Genomic DNA, 15,332 nt, shown 5'->3' on the forward strand with positions numbered 1-15,332 from the left:
TTGAAACCTAAAAAATTAAAATTTAATTTACAACCTATTTCGAAATCAACTTCAAATATGGAGTAGTAAATACTACTCCATATGTCCCACAAAAGATATAACATTTGTGGAACGACACGAGATTTTTGGAGGTTTTGTTTTGTGTGTTAAATGGAGAGAGAAAATATAATTTTTATATTTATGTGAGAGAGAACTTTATCCAAAAATTAAAATATGACATATTTTATGGGACAAACTAAAAAAAAATGTGACATCGGAGGGAGTACTAAGTAACTTTCTCAATTCAATTCCAACATACGCACATAGTACTATTAATTAAAAGGCTTTGTAATGATTATTAGTATTTATTAGTATAAAATGCAGATTAAACATTCCACCACTAATCAAATTGTCTTAAATTTTTTTAAAAAAAACAGCCCATCGTCTCCCCTGTCCTTAAGTCAACAACAGACCACTATTCCAAGTCCAAATTCACACATAAAAGCAGCATAATCTCTATGTATGCTGTCTAAGTAAGAGCCTATGATAAATACGATGAATAAATAAATTGGGTTTCTTTTAAAAATCAAAAGTTGGTGCATGTTTTCAAAATAATACAAAATCACTTGTCAAAATAGAATCTTTTTGTTCATGCAAAAAACTTTTTTATAAAAATTCATACAATAACATAGGTAGCAAATTTTTGAAGGAGTTAAGGATCTTCTTGGAAGTAAAGAACTGCGAATATTAGCTCATAAAAATCAGCAAGCCATATTCAGGTTTTTATGTTACCTAAATTTTCAAAAAAATCTTAAGGTTATACTCCATAGTTCCTCCGGTCTTCTAAAGTTAGAAACTCTTGAAACAATATGAGTTTTAATGCAAAATTAATAAAGTAAGCATATAGAAAGAAAAGTGTGTCAATGAAAAATGAGTTCCTAAAAAAATTTTTCTTGCAATAAGTTTTATTTTATGGGAGTATACTAAAAGGGAAATAGTTTCCATTTTTGGGGACGGAGTATTTAATACTCCATGTTCTTAATTATTGTAAACTAAGCTATTGAGTAGCACAATTTATACAACTAAAAAAAATCTAAAAGAAAACTATAAAATCTAATTTTGTTAACATTCATAGAGATCAATCTTTGCAGATGCAATAGGGGCTTCATTTCTCTCTCTCAAATCCTATATATATTTACACAAACACGAAAAGCAAATTGCAAATTGTCTCTCTCCGATTCTAATTTATAATTTCCTTTCGCTTTTGCTTTTGCCGGAAATTACACAACGTCGTTAAAATTAATCTCGCCGCCGACAGGCTCCGGATTTCCGGCGAGGTAAAGACAATTACATATTGCTTAATTATCAGTTATTCTCGAGCATGCTGCGTTCTTACTTTCGCTTTAGATCTGTCGAAGCTCGGGAACATAATTGAGTTCGATAAAAATTGTTACTTTGGCGATTTAGGGTGAGTTCTTGTCGAATTTAGCGCAATTTGGTTGGAATTTAAGGGGCTTGTTATGTATGTTGTGTAGTTGATGCATGTAATGGAAGGGAGAGTAGGATCGGGAGTGTTGAAGAAGAAGAGTTCGTCTGGATGTTTGATCATAAAAAAGGCGGGTGCGAGTAAGAATTCGGGGGGTGGATTGGGGGGTTTGGGTGACAGCAGTAGTAAGGGGGGAAAGAGGGATAGATTGGTTTCCAGTGGATCGGATTCGAGTTCGAGCTCTAGCAGTGATGATGATGAGTGTTTGGAGTTTATGAGAAGAAAAGTGAACGAGAAGAGATTGAAAGGCTCGACGGGCAATGCTGAGAAGAAGAGGAGTAGGTTGGATTTGTTTGAGTTTGATGAGTACGATGAATTTGATGGGAAGAAGATGAGGAATGAGTTTACGCAGGATAGATGGAGGAGGGTTGAGAGGAATGATGTTGGGAATGTGAAGGAATCTACTGGTACTTCGAATAGGAATCTTGTTGCGGATAAGAGGAAACACGGTTCGTATTTCAATGGTTCTAGTATTGGAAGGAGTAAGAATGCAGGGTGTAGTGGCACGGGGAGTAAAGGATTTGGTTCATCCGATGATGAAGCAAACATGCCAATTTCTTTGTTGAAGATGAAATATAAGGAGACCGCTGGTGAGTCGATCAGGCTTCAGGGGAAGAACGGGGTGCTGAAGGTTATGGTTAATAAGAAGAAAAAGATGGATTTTCCCTCTCAGCATAAGAATCGTGAACCTTTGGTGAAAGACTCAGTGGTGGGTTTACCAGTTAATCCAGATTCAAAAACAGCTAAAAGTCCAGGCTTGCTAGTTGGCAAGGAAAGAAGTGGTGGGAAGGAGAAAGAGGAGACAAAATTGGAAAAGATGAAACCTACTTCAGTTAAAAACAGGAAGGCTAGAGATTCAGGTGTTGATGTGACTGATATAGTGTTGGCAATGCCCACACCTAAAGCTTGTAGCTCAAAGAAAGCAGTGAAAAAGGAGTCAGAAAGGTCTCCAAGCACTGAAATTTCTCCTCCCGTTAAAGGCAAAGAAGGTAAAGAAGGAAACACGAAACGCGGTGGAAGTACTGAAAAGCAAATGTTGCGTGAGAAGATAAGAGGGATGCTGATTGATGCAGGGTGGAGTATAGATTATAGACCAAGACGAAATAGAGATTACTTAGATGCTGTGTACATCAACCCTAGTGGAACAGCCTACTGGTCGATTATAAAGGCTTATGATGCATTTAAAAAGCACTTGGAGGAAGACAACGATAAAGTAAAAGCAAAGGTTGGTTCCCCCTCACTTGCTCCTATCTCTGAAGATCTGATAAGTAAACTTACGAGACAAACCAAAAAGAAAATTGCTGAAGAAATTAAAAGAAAGAGACAGGAAGATAGCATGACTAAGAGTACTAAGAAGTCTGCTGTAAAAGAGGCTGAAGAGAGCTCAGACAGTGATCAGAGTGAGGAGCGGCTAAGTTCTTATATGAAACAGAACAAGAAGTTGCGGAAAAAGTTGTGTAAAGTTGATCAAGGTAGTGACAGTGATTCAAGTGACGATTCACTTGATAGGAGGCCAAAAAAGGTCAAATTTGAAAAAACTTCCACTTCTTCCAAGTCTATTCCCATACAGGGAAGAACAAGTAAAGTAATTGGGAGATGCACCCTCCTGGTACGTGGTTCTGACCAGGAGGGTAACTCAGAATTTGACGGATATGTTCCATATAAGGGAAAAAGGACAGTGTTGGCATGGCTTATTGATTGTGGGACGGCAAAGTTAAGTGAAAAGGTGCAGTATATGAACCGCAGAAGGACAAAGGTTATGTTAGAAGGTTGGATTACAAGAGAAGGAATCCACTGTGGTTGCTGCAGTAAAATCCTTACAGTCTCAAAGTTTGAGATACATGCTGGTAGCAAGCTGCGTCAGCCTTTCCAGAATATATTTTTGGAGTCTGGATCCTCCCTTTTGCAATGCCAAATTGATGCGTGGAACAGTCAAGAGGAGTCCTTGCGTCGGGATTTCGTCACTGTTAATGCCAATGTAGATGATCCAGATGATGATACATGTGGTATTTGTGGTGATGGAGGGGACTTGATCTGTTGTGATGGTTGCCCATCAACTTTTCATCAAATCTGTTTAGGAATACAGGTACTCATTAGATTTGTTTTGGGCTCATGGTACTCTCTAGTTTATAGTATAACATTCTCTTGGAACTTGAACATGTTAGTTATTTCATTTTCCTTTTATTTGTGAAATCATTTTTGCTTGTGCTTTCTGATATGTAATATACTTGTATAATTGTGTTATCGAGCACCGTCCATGGGTGGTCTACAAGCGTGGGAGTCGGGCGGTTGCGGGTTATCATTAGCTGCTGCAGATTATTATCTTTAGTTGTTTATTCTTTATTTTGAGGAGTAGTATGTTAGTAGCACTTTACGAATGAGTCCGTTCAGGAGTAGGAGTCTTTAGCAGTCTTTATATATATAGTTTCTCGATGATTGAGAGGGCATGCTTGCAATTTGTGTCTGTGAACAGGTTTTATGTCTGCCTCACTGAGGATTTCTATTTTTTTATTTCTTTTATTCGATTGTTTTCCATCCTCTCGGCTTTACTCTATCAAATTGATGGTTTGCAGTCTCCTCGTGAAGTATCATTATTTCCTAATCCTTGTTTACAATCATTAAGTCTTAGATTTGTTTTTCTTTACAGTTCAGGTTCTTATTACCCTTTTAATTTCAGATGCTTCCTTCAGGTGATTGGCACTGTCCAAACTGTATATGCAAGTATTGCGGGCTAGCCAATGAAAATACAGCTGAAGAAATTGATATCAGTGATGGTGAACTTAATAGATGCAACTTCTGTGACAAAAAATGTAATTGTGTTTCTCTTAGGCTGCAGCTCTCATTCAAGCACCCCCCCCCCCTGCCTTACAATCCTTTTCGGCGTTTTAGCCAATAATCTGTGCTTAAGTTTCCTTTATATATTACTTTGTGCAGATCACAACTCATGCAGTGAGAGGGCACACCCCCAACCAAATTCTTGCATTACATCTTTTTGTGGGCTGAAGTGCCAAGAGGTATTTAATAAATGTTTCTTTTCAGAATCAATAGTTAGAATCATGACACGGCGGTGTCTTATATTACTGTTTCTGCATAAGGGTTTGAAATGCCACAGGTTGAAACAAAAATCTAACACTTAGTACTAATAGTTTACATCTGGAAGATGCAGTCTCATCATTAGCCTGAAAAATGAAGATACTGTACTTTGATTTGATTTAACGATGTCATTCATTTCATTGTTATTACTTATTATGAATATGGTGGAATAGAATCACCAAACTGCAGTTCCTTGCTTAATAAAACTATTCATTTAACCTTGACTATGTGTATTGGATAGAAATTTTAATCAGATTCCGATAACATCAACTTTATCTATTAAAGCTTCATTGTATATTCTATCCTTGTTCTACTAAGTGGACGTGTTTGGGAAAACGGATCTTTGCTGAAATCAGCAACAACTTCTCTATCTTCTTTCTTAGTTATGTAACTACACAAGTTGAAAGGAAAACTGATATTCATTGAACAGCACATGAGATTCTTCACCATGATTATTTCATATTTTCATGAAATTTTGCAGGCAGTATACTACACTGTATTCAATATATTGTTTTGATGTTTGAATGTTTCATATATAATGTCGTATGCAGTAAAGATCAGTTTCCTCGTATGTTCTTTGTTATCCTTGTGGAATAGGAGTAAATTATAAGCTTCCTCATGTCTTTCCTTTTTTTGGTTTTGTAGATATATGATCACTTACAGAAAATTCTTGGAACCAAGCATGAATTGGAAGCTGGAATATCATGGTCCATTATTCAACGATCAGATGTCTCAGATGCATCGCAGCGTGGATTTCCTTCAAGGGTTGAGTGCAACTCTAAGTTAGCTGTTGCATTATCTGTTATGGATGAGTGCTTTTTGCCTATCATTGACAGGAGAAGTGGGATAAATATAATCCATAATGTGGTCTATAATTGCGGGTAAGAAATTTGCAACTGTGCTAATTCCGATATACACAACAATTTTCTTCATCATCTCGTACTGTCACACCTGGATCTTATTGGTTCTAACTAGTGCTTGCAAAAGTTTGTTTGGGTATTTATAACCTTGCACAGATTGCAACCATAGGGGAGCACATAAATTTATTAGTCAACTGCTACATGTGGATAGTGTTGTGACTGTCGTCTGATTAAGTGTTTTTTGGTAACTTAGTAGATTTAGGATTGTATTTCTTTCATAGTTCAGCCAACTTTTGTTTATTTTTGTATCAAATTAGAGCTTAAACTGAGCAAGCAAAACAACATGCAATTACTATGATCTTTATATGTTTAACTTAAGCATTTACAGTTGTGCTTTAAAATCACTACTTTATTTTATAAAAGTCTAGTTCTTTCATCCCCATCTCCAAATAGTTCATTCGCTTTCCTGTCATCCCTATTCTTTCACATTTTTTCCCATTTTCTCTCCCCACCTCCACCTAAAAAAATATTCAATATATCCAATTCTTTACCCTGGGGAACAGCATATTGACGATTATATGACTCTTATCCTGCAGATCAAATTTCAATCGGCTGAATTATCGTGGCTTTTATACAGCAATAATGGAACGCGGTGATGAAATATTAGCCGCAGCGTCAATCAGGTATTGAAACAGCACTTCTGATATGGACCGTGGGTCCGTGTTTATATAAATAATATTGTCTCCTTGAAGACGCAAAATATGTTTGTGGACAGCTTTCTTTGATCCTCCTGATAATGCGAATTGTACGACCAATCGATTTCCAGAGCATAGCATGTAGTTGAGCAAGTAATGTGTTTGGGTTAAAGTGAATGGCTTGGTTTTCTCCTCTCTCTAAACAAGCATTCAGACAACATTGCGCCACCACCATCTATTATAGGGCTTTTATTATGTAATCAAAATCTTATTTTCAACTTTAGGTTTATATGCAAAACAATTCATTGCTACTGAGATCTATATTGGCCCATAAATTGAATTTTTCATGTCCCTGTTAGGCTCCATGGAGATCGTCTTGCTGAGATGCCATTTATTGGGACTCGCGAGATCTATAGGCGTCAAGGAATGTGCCGGCGACTTTTGTCTTCAATTGAAACTGTAAGAATCATACTCACTTTTGAAGTCTGTTATGCTCATACCATCAAATAATGCTTCTCTCCGGTGTTAATGTGAATGAATGCTGCCAAAAATCACTTGAAGAAACTTCAATTTCATTGGGCACGAGCTATTCCGCACCTCCTATATTTTTGCTTTCAGGGATTCTGTAATTGTTGCTGAAATACTTGCATCAATTCTTGTCATTCTAGGAACTTGGTTCTCTCAATGTCAAGCAATTGATTATTCCTGCCATTTCGGAGCGCATGAACACATGGACTGATGTATTTGGTTTCCACGAACTTGAGGGTGCCCTTAAGAAAGAAATCAAGTCCATGAATATGTTGGTATTTCCAGGAACGGATATGCTGCAGAAACAGTTGGCTAAGAAAGAAAAATTCGATGGTAACAGTTTTCTATATTTTCTTAGGCTTATCCTTCCCTTCTATCTGCAGCTAGCAATAATTGAATGATTTTGTTTTATTAACTCCGATACACTTTTTTCTTCTATGTTGTCCGAGCTGTGTTTTAACTATATTTTTCATGTAAGTAGGCGCCATGGTATCTGAACCAACTATGAACCAGCCTCCATTGCTTTCTTTGGTTGAGAAATCTGAGGCTAGTTTGTCCGAGGATCAGAATACACGGGTGAGCAGTGACTCTGGGGGGTGCCCGACGTCCAAGAGCTGTGATGAAGTTGATGCTCTGGATTCCGAGTCTCCCATACCATCTATTCCTTCGGACTCTGTTAGTGAAAAAAAGCAGAAAGAGTCCTCTGATAATTTGAAGTGTTCTTCCATCCCTGCTGGAGATGGTAACCACTCCGACGAGGGGCACAGATCATTAGAACCTCCTTCAGATGGTGATTCTTTCCCACCACCGGTGGAGGCTGTAGAAGAAGATGCATGCAAAATTGAAGATTCTACAACTCCAACTTGCTCGGAGAAGGCTTCTGAAGATGCCACCCTGTCGAAAACTGCAAGTAATGGTTGTGCCGGATCCTTGCCTGCCTCTGTTTCTGATATTTCTGTGGAGGTTAACAATGGAGCTTCAAATGGTGATGACGAAGAAAGTGTTGTGCCATCGATTGCCCATTTGGATGTTGAAGCGTTTGATGCAAAAACTGATGGTGTAGATCCAGGTGTCGTCCAGGACACCCCTGATCACGCTGAAAGTGATAAACCCGATAGAGATGCAAGAAATGATGGTGTCAGTCCAGATGTCATTCAGGACACCCCTGACCGCGCTGAAAGTGATGCAAACACCGATGGTGTCAATCCAGGTGCCACCCTGGATGCTCCTGATAGCAATGAAAGTGATGAACTGGACACAGATGCAAAAGCTGATGGTGTCGTTGAGGACACCTCTGATGATGCACAACCTGATAGAGATGCGAAGAATGATGGTGTCAGTCCAGATGTCGTTCAGGACACCCCTGACCGGGTTGAAAGTGATGCAAAAACCAATGGTGTTGATCCACCTGTGGCCCAGGATGCTCATGATCGCGATGAAAGTGATAAACCTGAGACAGATGCAAAAGCTGATGGTGTTGTCCAGGACACCCCTGATCGTGCTGAAAGTGATCAGCCTGACGGAGATGCAAAAACTGATGGTGTCCCAGGTCCCGTCCAGGACGCTCCTGATCATGCTGAAAGTAATAAACCCACCGGAGATGCAAAGTCCGATCCAGGTGTCATCGAGGACACTCCTGATCGAGATGAAAAAACAGATTGTGTCGATCCAGGCATTGTCGAGGACACACCTGATCGAGATGAAAAAACAGATTGTGTCGATCCAGGCATTGTCGAGGACACTCCTGATCGGGATGAAAAAACGGATTGTGTCGATGTAGGTATTGTCGAGGACACTCCTGATTGCGCTGAAACTGATGAACACAGCTCAGAGAGCTAGATATCGGCTAAAGGATATTGCAGCAACGGAGAACCATGTCCGGTGGTTGTGCCGTTGGAGCCACTTCCGGAATAATAGACGGTTTCAGATGAGATATGAAGATGACGATTGGAGCATGAGCTTCGATTTCAGAGAGTTTTGCAACAATTTTTATCATGCCGCGGAATAATTAGATGATAATAGGGACTGAATATTGTGGCCTTAACTAATTTTGTGATAATTTTAGTAGTATTAGTAGGTACTCCTACAAGTGTAGTGTGTGCATATGTGTAGATGATTTTTGGGGGGAACTCATTTTTAAAGCAGCAACACCTGATTTTCTCATACCCCTTAGTTGTCCATTATAAATACAAACTTGATGAGTTATTTTGTGTTTATTTGAGTTATACTATGCTCATATTCAAGTCCAAATTATCATTTAATTTTCCCTTTCCATTTGAAATTAAAATGGCGAGGTTTATAATTATATAAGAAGGGATGTATTCAAATCCTTTTCATATCTTTTGTCATTTTTCCTCTTAATTCTAGTCCCACGATTTTGTCATCTGACGGTTAGATTAATGCCACGTGTCATTTAATAATGCACATTTTCATTCTAATAATGCACAGCGGCTAATAATGCAAACATTATAGACTAATAATGCACATTTTCATTCTAATAATGCACAACGTCTAATAATGCAACATTATAGACTAATAATGCATTGATCATAACCATTCAAATTCAAATTCAAGGATTAAGGGCTGAGATTAAGAAGAAAATAGGTTGCAAAGGTAAGAGGTAATAAACTACTATGAATGCGACTTTATATTTTTAAAAACGTTATACCTAAATCTATATCCGTGCAACCGTGCTCCACCAGTTGCCGACGCTCTCCGCCGTCGATTCCGGTTAAGTTTCCTCCGCCTATGGAGCTCTCAATCCCTCACCGTTCCCTCACCCATTCCAATCTCTCTCACTCGCACCCTCGTACCTCTCCAGCTCACTCCTTCCAGCGCGTTCTCCTCCCCGCACACCTTCTGCAGCGCAAGGTACACATCCTCTCCACTCACCTCCCATCGTCTTCAATGGATCCCGCGGTCACTCGCGCGTCCGAAACTAACGGCTCGCCGGCGGTTGCTTCAGCGCAAGGTTTATTTTTAGTTTTTATGACTATTTTTATTTGTGATGGCGCCGCCGCCTCTGATAATTGGTGGGAACTGCAGGGGGAAGAATTGGAGAGGTTAAGAGGGTTACGAAGGAGACTAATGTGAGTGTCAAGATTAATCTGGATGGTGACGCCGTTGCTGAAAATAATACGGGCATTCCCTTTCTCGATCACATGCTAGATGTAAGTTTATGGAGTAATAATTATGTTCATAACTAAAAGAAATTATATTTTTGGGGCAATTTGAAGCATTTTGGTACTTTTATGCAACTGTGATTATGGAATTGTTGTTTGGTTTGGATGTTGAGGGTTGATTTTTATATTTGTGTCAGCAACTTGCTTCACATGGATTATTCGATGTTCACGTGAAGGCTGTTGGGGATGTTCATATCGATGATCATCACACAAACGAAGATGTTGCCCTTGCAATTGGGACAGTAAGATTCCAAAAAACAGTTTCCAGTGTTTTAGTTGCATCATAGTTGACCTTACAACTTACAAGAGATTCTTAGACTGCGTTCTTTTGTTTCGGGTGTTGTGTATGATGTTTGCTCAAACTTTTACAATCCTCTCAGTGTTTGCCTTATCATTCCAAGTGGTTAGTTCGGAAAATCAACATTGCTCACGCTGATTTTTCATGCAGGCTATGCTGCAGGCTCTCGGTGATAGGAAAGGAATCAACCGTTTTGGGGACTTCTCGGCTCCTCTTGATGAAGCTCTTGTACATGTTTCACTGGTATGATACTGTAATGCTTCCAACTCCGAAAGCACAAACAACGGAAGTACTATAAATAGGGAGGGGTTATTCTACAAACAACACATAGACAATAAACTAGGAATCATTTCCAGCCCTTAGATCATGAAGATCTACGGTATGGTCCTGGGTTCGATCCCAAATGAGGCAAAATTTTCAACAATGAACATAGTTGTGACTTGTACATCTATGTTGTACTGTGGTAATTGAGCACATAATTTAAGGGTTAAAATGTATAAGCAGTGTTTCGTTATTTACCAAGTCTAACAATTCTGTTTCCGTCTCAGTTGGATTATGGTATTATAGGCATTCTACAATTTTCATTTCAGAATAGTTTTGTAGGATCTATCTGGAAGGCCACATTTGGGTTATGATCTGCACATACCGACAGAAAGAGTAGGAACTTATGACACACAGGTATTCTTTGCTCTGTATGTACTTGAATTCCCCTAGCATTCCATCACTCTGTTATGCAATCTGATATTGCCTTAAACCGTTGCTTTGCACAAAATAATATGTTCTCAATGGCTTTGATTTTTTACCTGTATATTCACCTGATTCGAACATTTTTCTTTTATAGCTGGTGGAGCACTTCTTTCAGTCCTTGGTTAATACTTCCGGAATGACACTACACATACGACAGGTAAACAATTCGTCCTAAGTTTTTGACTTTTGTCTAGATTACAGTGAGGTACTGGGTCTAGGGATTTTAATTGCCAAATTTATGTTTCACGGCATTCTTGCCAGAAAACTAAATGCAATTACAGTAGCTCCTTAGGTTTAGTGGATTAACACAGCACACCTCTAGTTTGCTTATATCATTATTGCTTTCATTTCAGCCACAAACTGTAGGTATTCTCACAAAAAATTATTCCCTAACCTTCAAGATTAGAGTAGGTTTTATCATAAACACGTCTTTGTAAGTTTGTATGAATAACTTCTTTAGACACCCCTCAGTATGTAAGAATCAGACATGAAGTAACAAACTTATTTAACCTTAGTTAAGGTGTGTCAGATCACTTCTATGATTTCAGAATAGTGAATTTTGTTTTTTTGGTTTTATTAGCTTGCTGGGAAAAATTCTCACCACATCATAGAGGCAACTTTCAAGGCCTTCGCAAGGGCTCTCCGCCAAGCAACAGAGTATGATCCTCGCCGTCGTGGAAGTATTCCAAGGTCTGTTTTTAAACCCCAAAATTCAAACAAAAGTTGTGTTCACCAAAATTTTATGAACCAGATACTTTAGTTCTGTTAGGTTCTTAATTATGCAACAGTTTGTGGGCCGGCCAATCTCAACTCTTCATTTTATCTGTTTGTAGCTCGAAAGGCGTTCTCTCACGCTCGTGAATACTTCATCGACCGTGCCAAAAGCTTAATGAAGGTTTAGGCACTCCTTTTTTTCCAGAAAGGAAACTGCTTTAAGGTTTTTGTGTCTGCATCTGTATCTCTCATCTTTTGCAGCCTTTTCTCAAGCATTGTTGTAATATAAAATCAATCCTTCAGCAAAATGATTTAGCCCTAGTGTTTTGATTGATACCTATATGTGGCCAGTTTCAAATGTTGGCCACTTATTGTATTGTAGCAACTGATTGGGCCTAGAATTTGTTGAATAAATAAGAAAGTAATCATTTGGATTTTATCAAATTGGAGTGAGGTGTTGGTAGATTTCAATTCAAGTTTAAATTTTAGAATCAAATCAAGTTACAAAGAAAAGTCAAATTCAAACCAATTAAATTCACGTCTTTCTTAGCTGGATTGAATTTGGCAGATTTAGACGTGATACTACGAACCAGTCAGTTTGGGTTTGTTGTAATCATAAATGCCTGAAAATATAAGTAGATAATCATGATTAATGATAAAAAAACACAAATAATACTATTGAACTCACCTAACCGAATTTATGGAAAAATTTTGAATTTAGGGTGATTTGTTTAGAATGCAAAAAAAAATTCCCTATTAGAGATCTTTTTTTCTGTACTCATTACAAATTCGAATTTTTCCGAATTATGCCTAGTGAGCTCTATTCAGCGATACAGGATGCCCCCGCATAAGTCCCCCCCCGCAGTGTCATTCAATAACTTATTTTCCACAAATTTTACCCTGCTTTAGTGTAAAAGACACATCTAATTTGGACTTAAAAAAAACAACTGGTTCAGTCTATATTGCTCAAAAGCAAATTAATCTGTGTTAAACAAAATGCTAAGTAGTTCATTTCAATTCACTTTTTTCTTCATATAGTAAGTTTTGCTTCTTGTTTTTGTAATTTAGTTTGGGTTATTTACCAGATAAACAAATATAGTGTTTTTTGTATTTTCTCCAATTTAAGTAGTACATAGAGAATAATTGGAAAAAAAAAACAAATATTGATTACAGTTCATATTTACGTGCATTTGAACTGCTAAGAATACTAAAGTAGATTGAATGACAAAGACTTGCACTTGCAAAGAATTTTGTATTTTTGTGTTTATTGTGACATTGATTTTGTTTGTGGAAGGGCTATTTCTAAGAAATGGACATAAAGGTAGAGCAAGAGGAAGGGTGGAGAGCATAGAATAATATGGCTACAAACAAAATAGTTTCAAAAGTTGGATATTTTAAGATTTGGGGTAGAATCAAATTTATGCAAATAGTTTATTATCTTCCAAAACAATAATGACAATGTGACTCATCTTAAGATAAGGTTTGTCATTAGTTTTCTTGCATAATTGTACTTATATTATCTTAGATTTTGTTTAAATTGGTTGATTAGGTTGGGTGGTTTCACAGTGTGGGAGGTTGAGTAATTTAAGGGGATCCAAACCCATAATTTAATGTTGGTATCAAATTTAGTAGTATTAATATTTTTCTCTTTAGCCTAAAGTAAGTAGTAATCAAATTAGCCTTATTAATGCATATAATTTATGTTTAAATTAGATTTGTTTCATAAAGATTGCTTTTATTTTGCAAATTGAGGCCTCCACTCTAAGGTCATTATCATTGTATCCACCAAGAGTGGTGAATTGTAAAAGTTGAGAAAGAGAGCACGTGCAACTGCACAGCTTGTCCAAATTCCAGTAACCCCTTAAATTGAAATGGCATCCAATGATGGATTATGTAATGTATACTATGCTTATATGTACAATTATAAATTTATGATAGATGCAATGCTAGTATATTAACAAAATATAAGAAACAAAGACAAAATTCTAGTTTGGACCAAATATATATTCATTAATTAATATTTATAATTTGATACTCCATCCGTCCCACTTTAGGAGTCCCGGTTTATCATTTTTGGGTGTCCCTCTTTAGGAATCCCGATTAGAATATTCCATAAATGGTATTAGGCCTCACATTCCACTAACTTTTTTTCACTTACATTTTATTATATAAAACTAATATAAAAAAAGTATGACTCACATTTCACTATTTTTTTTCATCAACTTTTTTTTAAAATCCCTGCTGAGCTCAAATGACACTCCTAGAGTGGGACGGAGGGAGTAAATGTGATGATTTTTAAAATTGGATCTCGACTTGTCCCATTACATTTTACGTACCCATGCATGAAATATTGAATGTATTGTCCAAACACATGCTTTCTACGCTATTATCATTTTAGGATATTTACTAGTATTAAATATTTCATTTCACTTCTAATATATTCAATAAATGAATAACCTATTTTATACCGTATAATTTTCACTTATATTTTAATAAGTTTATCCGCCAATTTTATTTACATTTTCAAAATCCAAATTAAAGTGTTATGTTATTTCATGAATGGGGAGTGTAGGATATTTTGCCCACACTTTCAAAAAAAAAATTTAAACTTATATCCATAATAATTATAGTTTCGATAATATGACAATATTATATTGAATTTTTTTTTAAATTATTTGATTTCCCTGTTGAGACACAAGTCAGATTTGCAGGTGCGCATGCTCTTCCAAAATAAGTTTCGTCGTTGGATTAGTAGTGCAAGGACACCAAAAATTATTGCATCAAACACTTAATTTTTGTTGTGGATTTAGAAAGTGAAAAATACTCCATATTCTAGATATTTATAAAGTATGTTGAGTTTTAATTTGGGTATGCTACGAATTGAATATCTCAAGTTATGAAAAGTGATAAATTATCATCACCACTTAGTTTTGTTGTGGATTTGGAAAGTGAAAATTACTCCATATTGTAGGTTTTAAAAGGTATGTTGAGTGTTGGTTTGGATAGAGTACCAAATGCATATCTCAACTCATGAAAAGTAAGAAAAGTGGAGTACCTATTTATCTATCTAATGGATATTTTTTTTACTATGTTAAGTTTGAAACAAACTTTTATACTATTTCAATATTATCTTATTTAATCGAAATAACTAATGGAGTAATATTCTTATGTGTATACACTAATATCAAGTTTGTAAAACTATTAGTACTATTCAATTCAGGAAATAGTTACGAACATATTTTTGTGATTTGTGTTTTGAGCTTGGATTTAAATATGATTACCATCATTAGGAGCTTTTTTCACTTTTATTGCAGTTAATTTTCTCACCGGATGATACCATTGTTAGGAGATTTTCATTTTTTTTATTGAGCCACACATTCAAAGGTTGAAACTGATTCATTTCTATTAGAGATAAAATCGTAAATAATTTTAACAACTTGAGGAATGTCCAGCCAATAGTAGCACACATAAAATAATTCCAGTGCTAACAACTTTTTTATTTCGTTTATCCGTATCTTATAAAGAAACCCTTGATAGTGTTATTTAACCTAATAACATTAGTTTATAAAATACTTTGCGCGGTATATATTTTAATGATACAGTGTTATTGATAAAACTCTCGGAACTATATGAAGTAGTATATCATTTACAACTAAAAGAGTTCTTTTTTTTTTTTTTTATCTATATTAA

General features: G+C 36.5%; 2 protein-coding genes across 3 annotated transcripts; both read left to right on the top strand.

The window, feature by feature from the left end:
• Positions 1–1,112: 1,112 nt before the first annotated feature.
• On the top strand, positions 1,113–8,906 carry LOC125201790 (uncharacterized). Of its 2 annotated transcripts, XM_048100042.2 has the most exons (9): positions 1,113–1,316; positions 1,515–3,611; positions 4,203–4,335; positions 4,460–4,539; positions 5,264–5,499; positions 6,075–6,161; positions 6,533–6,632; positions 6,842–7,034; positions 7,183–8,906. In XM_048100042.2, exons 2-9 carry the CDS (start codon positions 1,518–1,520, stop codon positions 8,538–8,540), a joined length of 4,281 nt encoding a protein of 1,426 aa, XP_047955999.1. In that variant the 5' UTR covers positions 1,113–1,316; positions 1,515–1,517; the 3' UTR covers positions 8,541–8,906. The 2 variants fall into 2 exon arrangements, with proteins under 2 accessions (XP_047955999.1, XP_047955998.1); XM_048100041.2 differs by having other exon boundaries at positions 1,113–3,611.
• Positions 8,907–9,364: 458 nt separating this feature from the next.
• On the top strand, positions 9,365–12,086 carry LOC125209628 (imidazoleglycerol-phosphate dehydratase 1, chloroplastic-like). The gene is made up of 8 exons (XM_048109220.2): positions 9,365–9,672; positions 9,747–9,871; positions 10,021–10,125; positions 10,332–10,424; positions 10,785–10,859; positions 11,023–11,085; positions 11,509–11,618; positions 11,762–12,086. Exons 1-8 carry the CDS (start codon positions 9,450–9,452, stop codon positions 11,787–11,789), a joined length of 822 nt encoding a protein of 273 aa, XP_047965177.1. The 5' UTR covers positions 9,365–9,449; the 3' UTR covers positions 11,790–12,086.
• The last annotated feature ends 3,246 nt before the right edge of the window (positions 12,087–15,332 follow it).

This window comes from Salvia hispanica, chromosome 2 (assembly GCF_029641045.1).
Source record: "Salvia hispanica isolate PSC_SH4W2 chromosome 2, Shi_PSC_v1, whole genome shotgun sequence".
In the NCBI taxonomy this organism is placed as follows: Eukaryota; Viridiplantae; Streptophyta; class Magnoliopsida; order Lamiales; family Lamiaceae; genus Salvia; species Salvia hispanica.

Excerpts from the sequence above, each read along its gene's own strand:
- LOC125201790 (XM_048100041.2), top strand. The coding sequence starts at position 1,518 with ATGCATGTAATGGAAGGGAGAGTAGGATCGGGAGTGTTGAAGAAGAAG. Across the intron at positions 3,612-4,202 it reads AAATCTGTTTAGGAATACAG|ATGCTTCCTTCAGGTGATTG; the intron begins GTACTCATTAGA and ends TTTTAATTTCAG. Across the intron at positions 6,162-6,532 it reads TTAGCCGCAGCGTCAATCAG|GCTCCATGGAGATCGTCTTG; the intron begins GTATTGAAACAG and ends TGTCCCTGTTAG.
- LOC125209628 (XM_048109220.2), top strand. The coding sequence starts at position 9,450 with ATGGAGCTCTCAATCCCTCACCGTTCCCTCACCCATTCCAATCTCTCT. Across the intron at positions 10,860-11,022 it reads TAGGAACTTATGACACACAG|CTGGTGGAGCACTTCTTTCA; the intron begins GTATTCTTTGCT and ends TTTCTTTTATAG. Across the intron at positions 11,086-11,508 it reads TGACACTACACATACGACAG|CTTGCTGGGAAAAATTCTCA; the intron begins GTAAACAATTCG and ends TGGTTTTATTAG.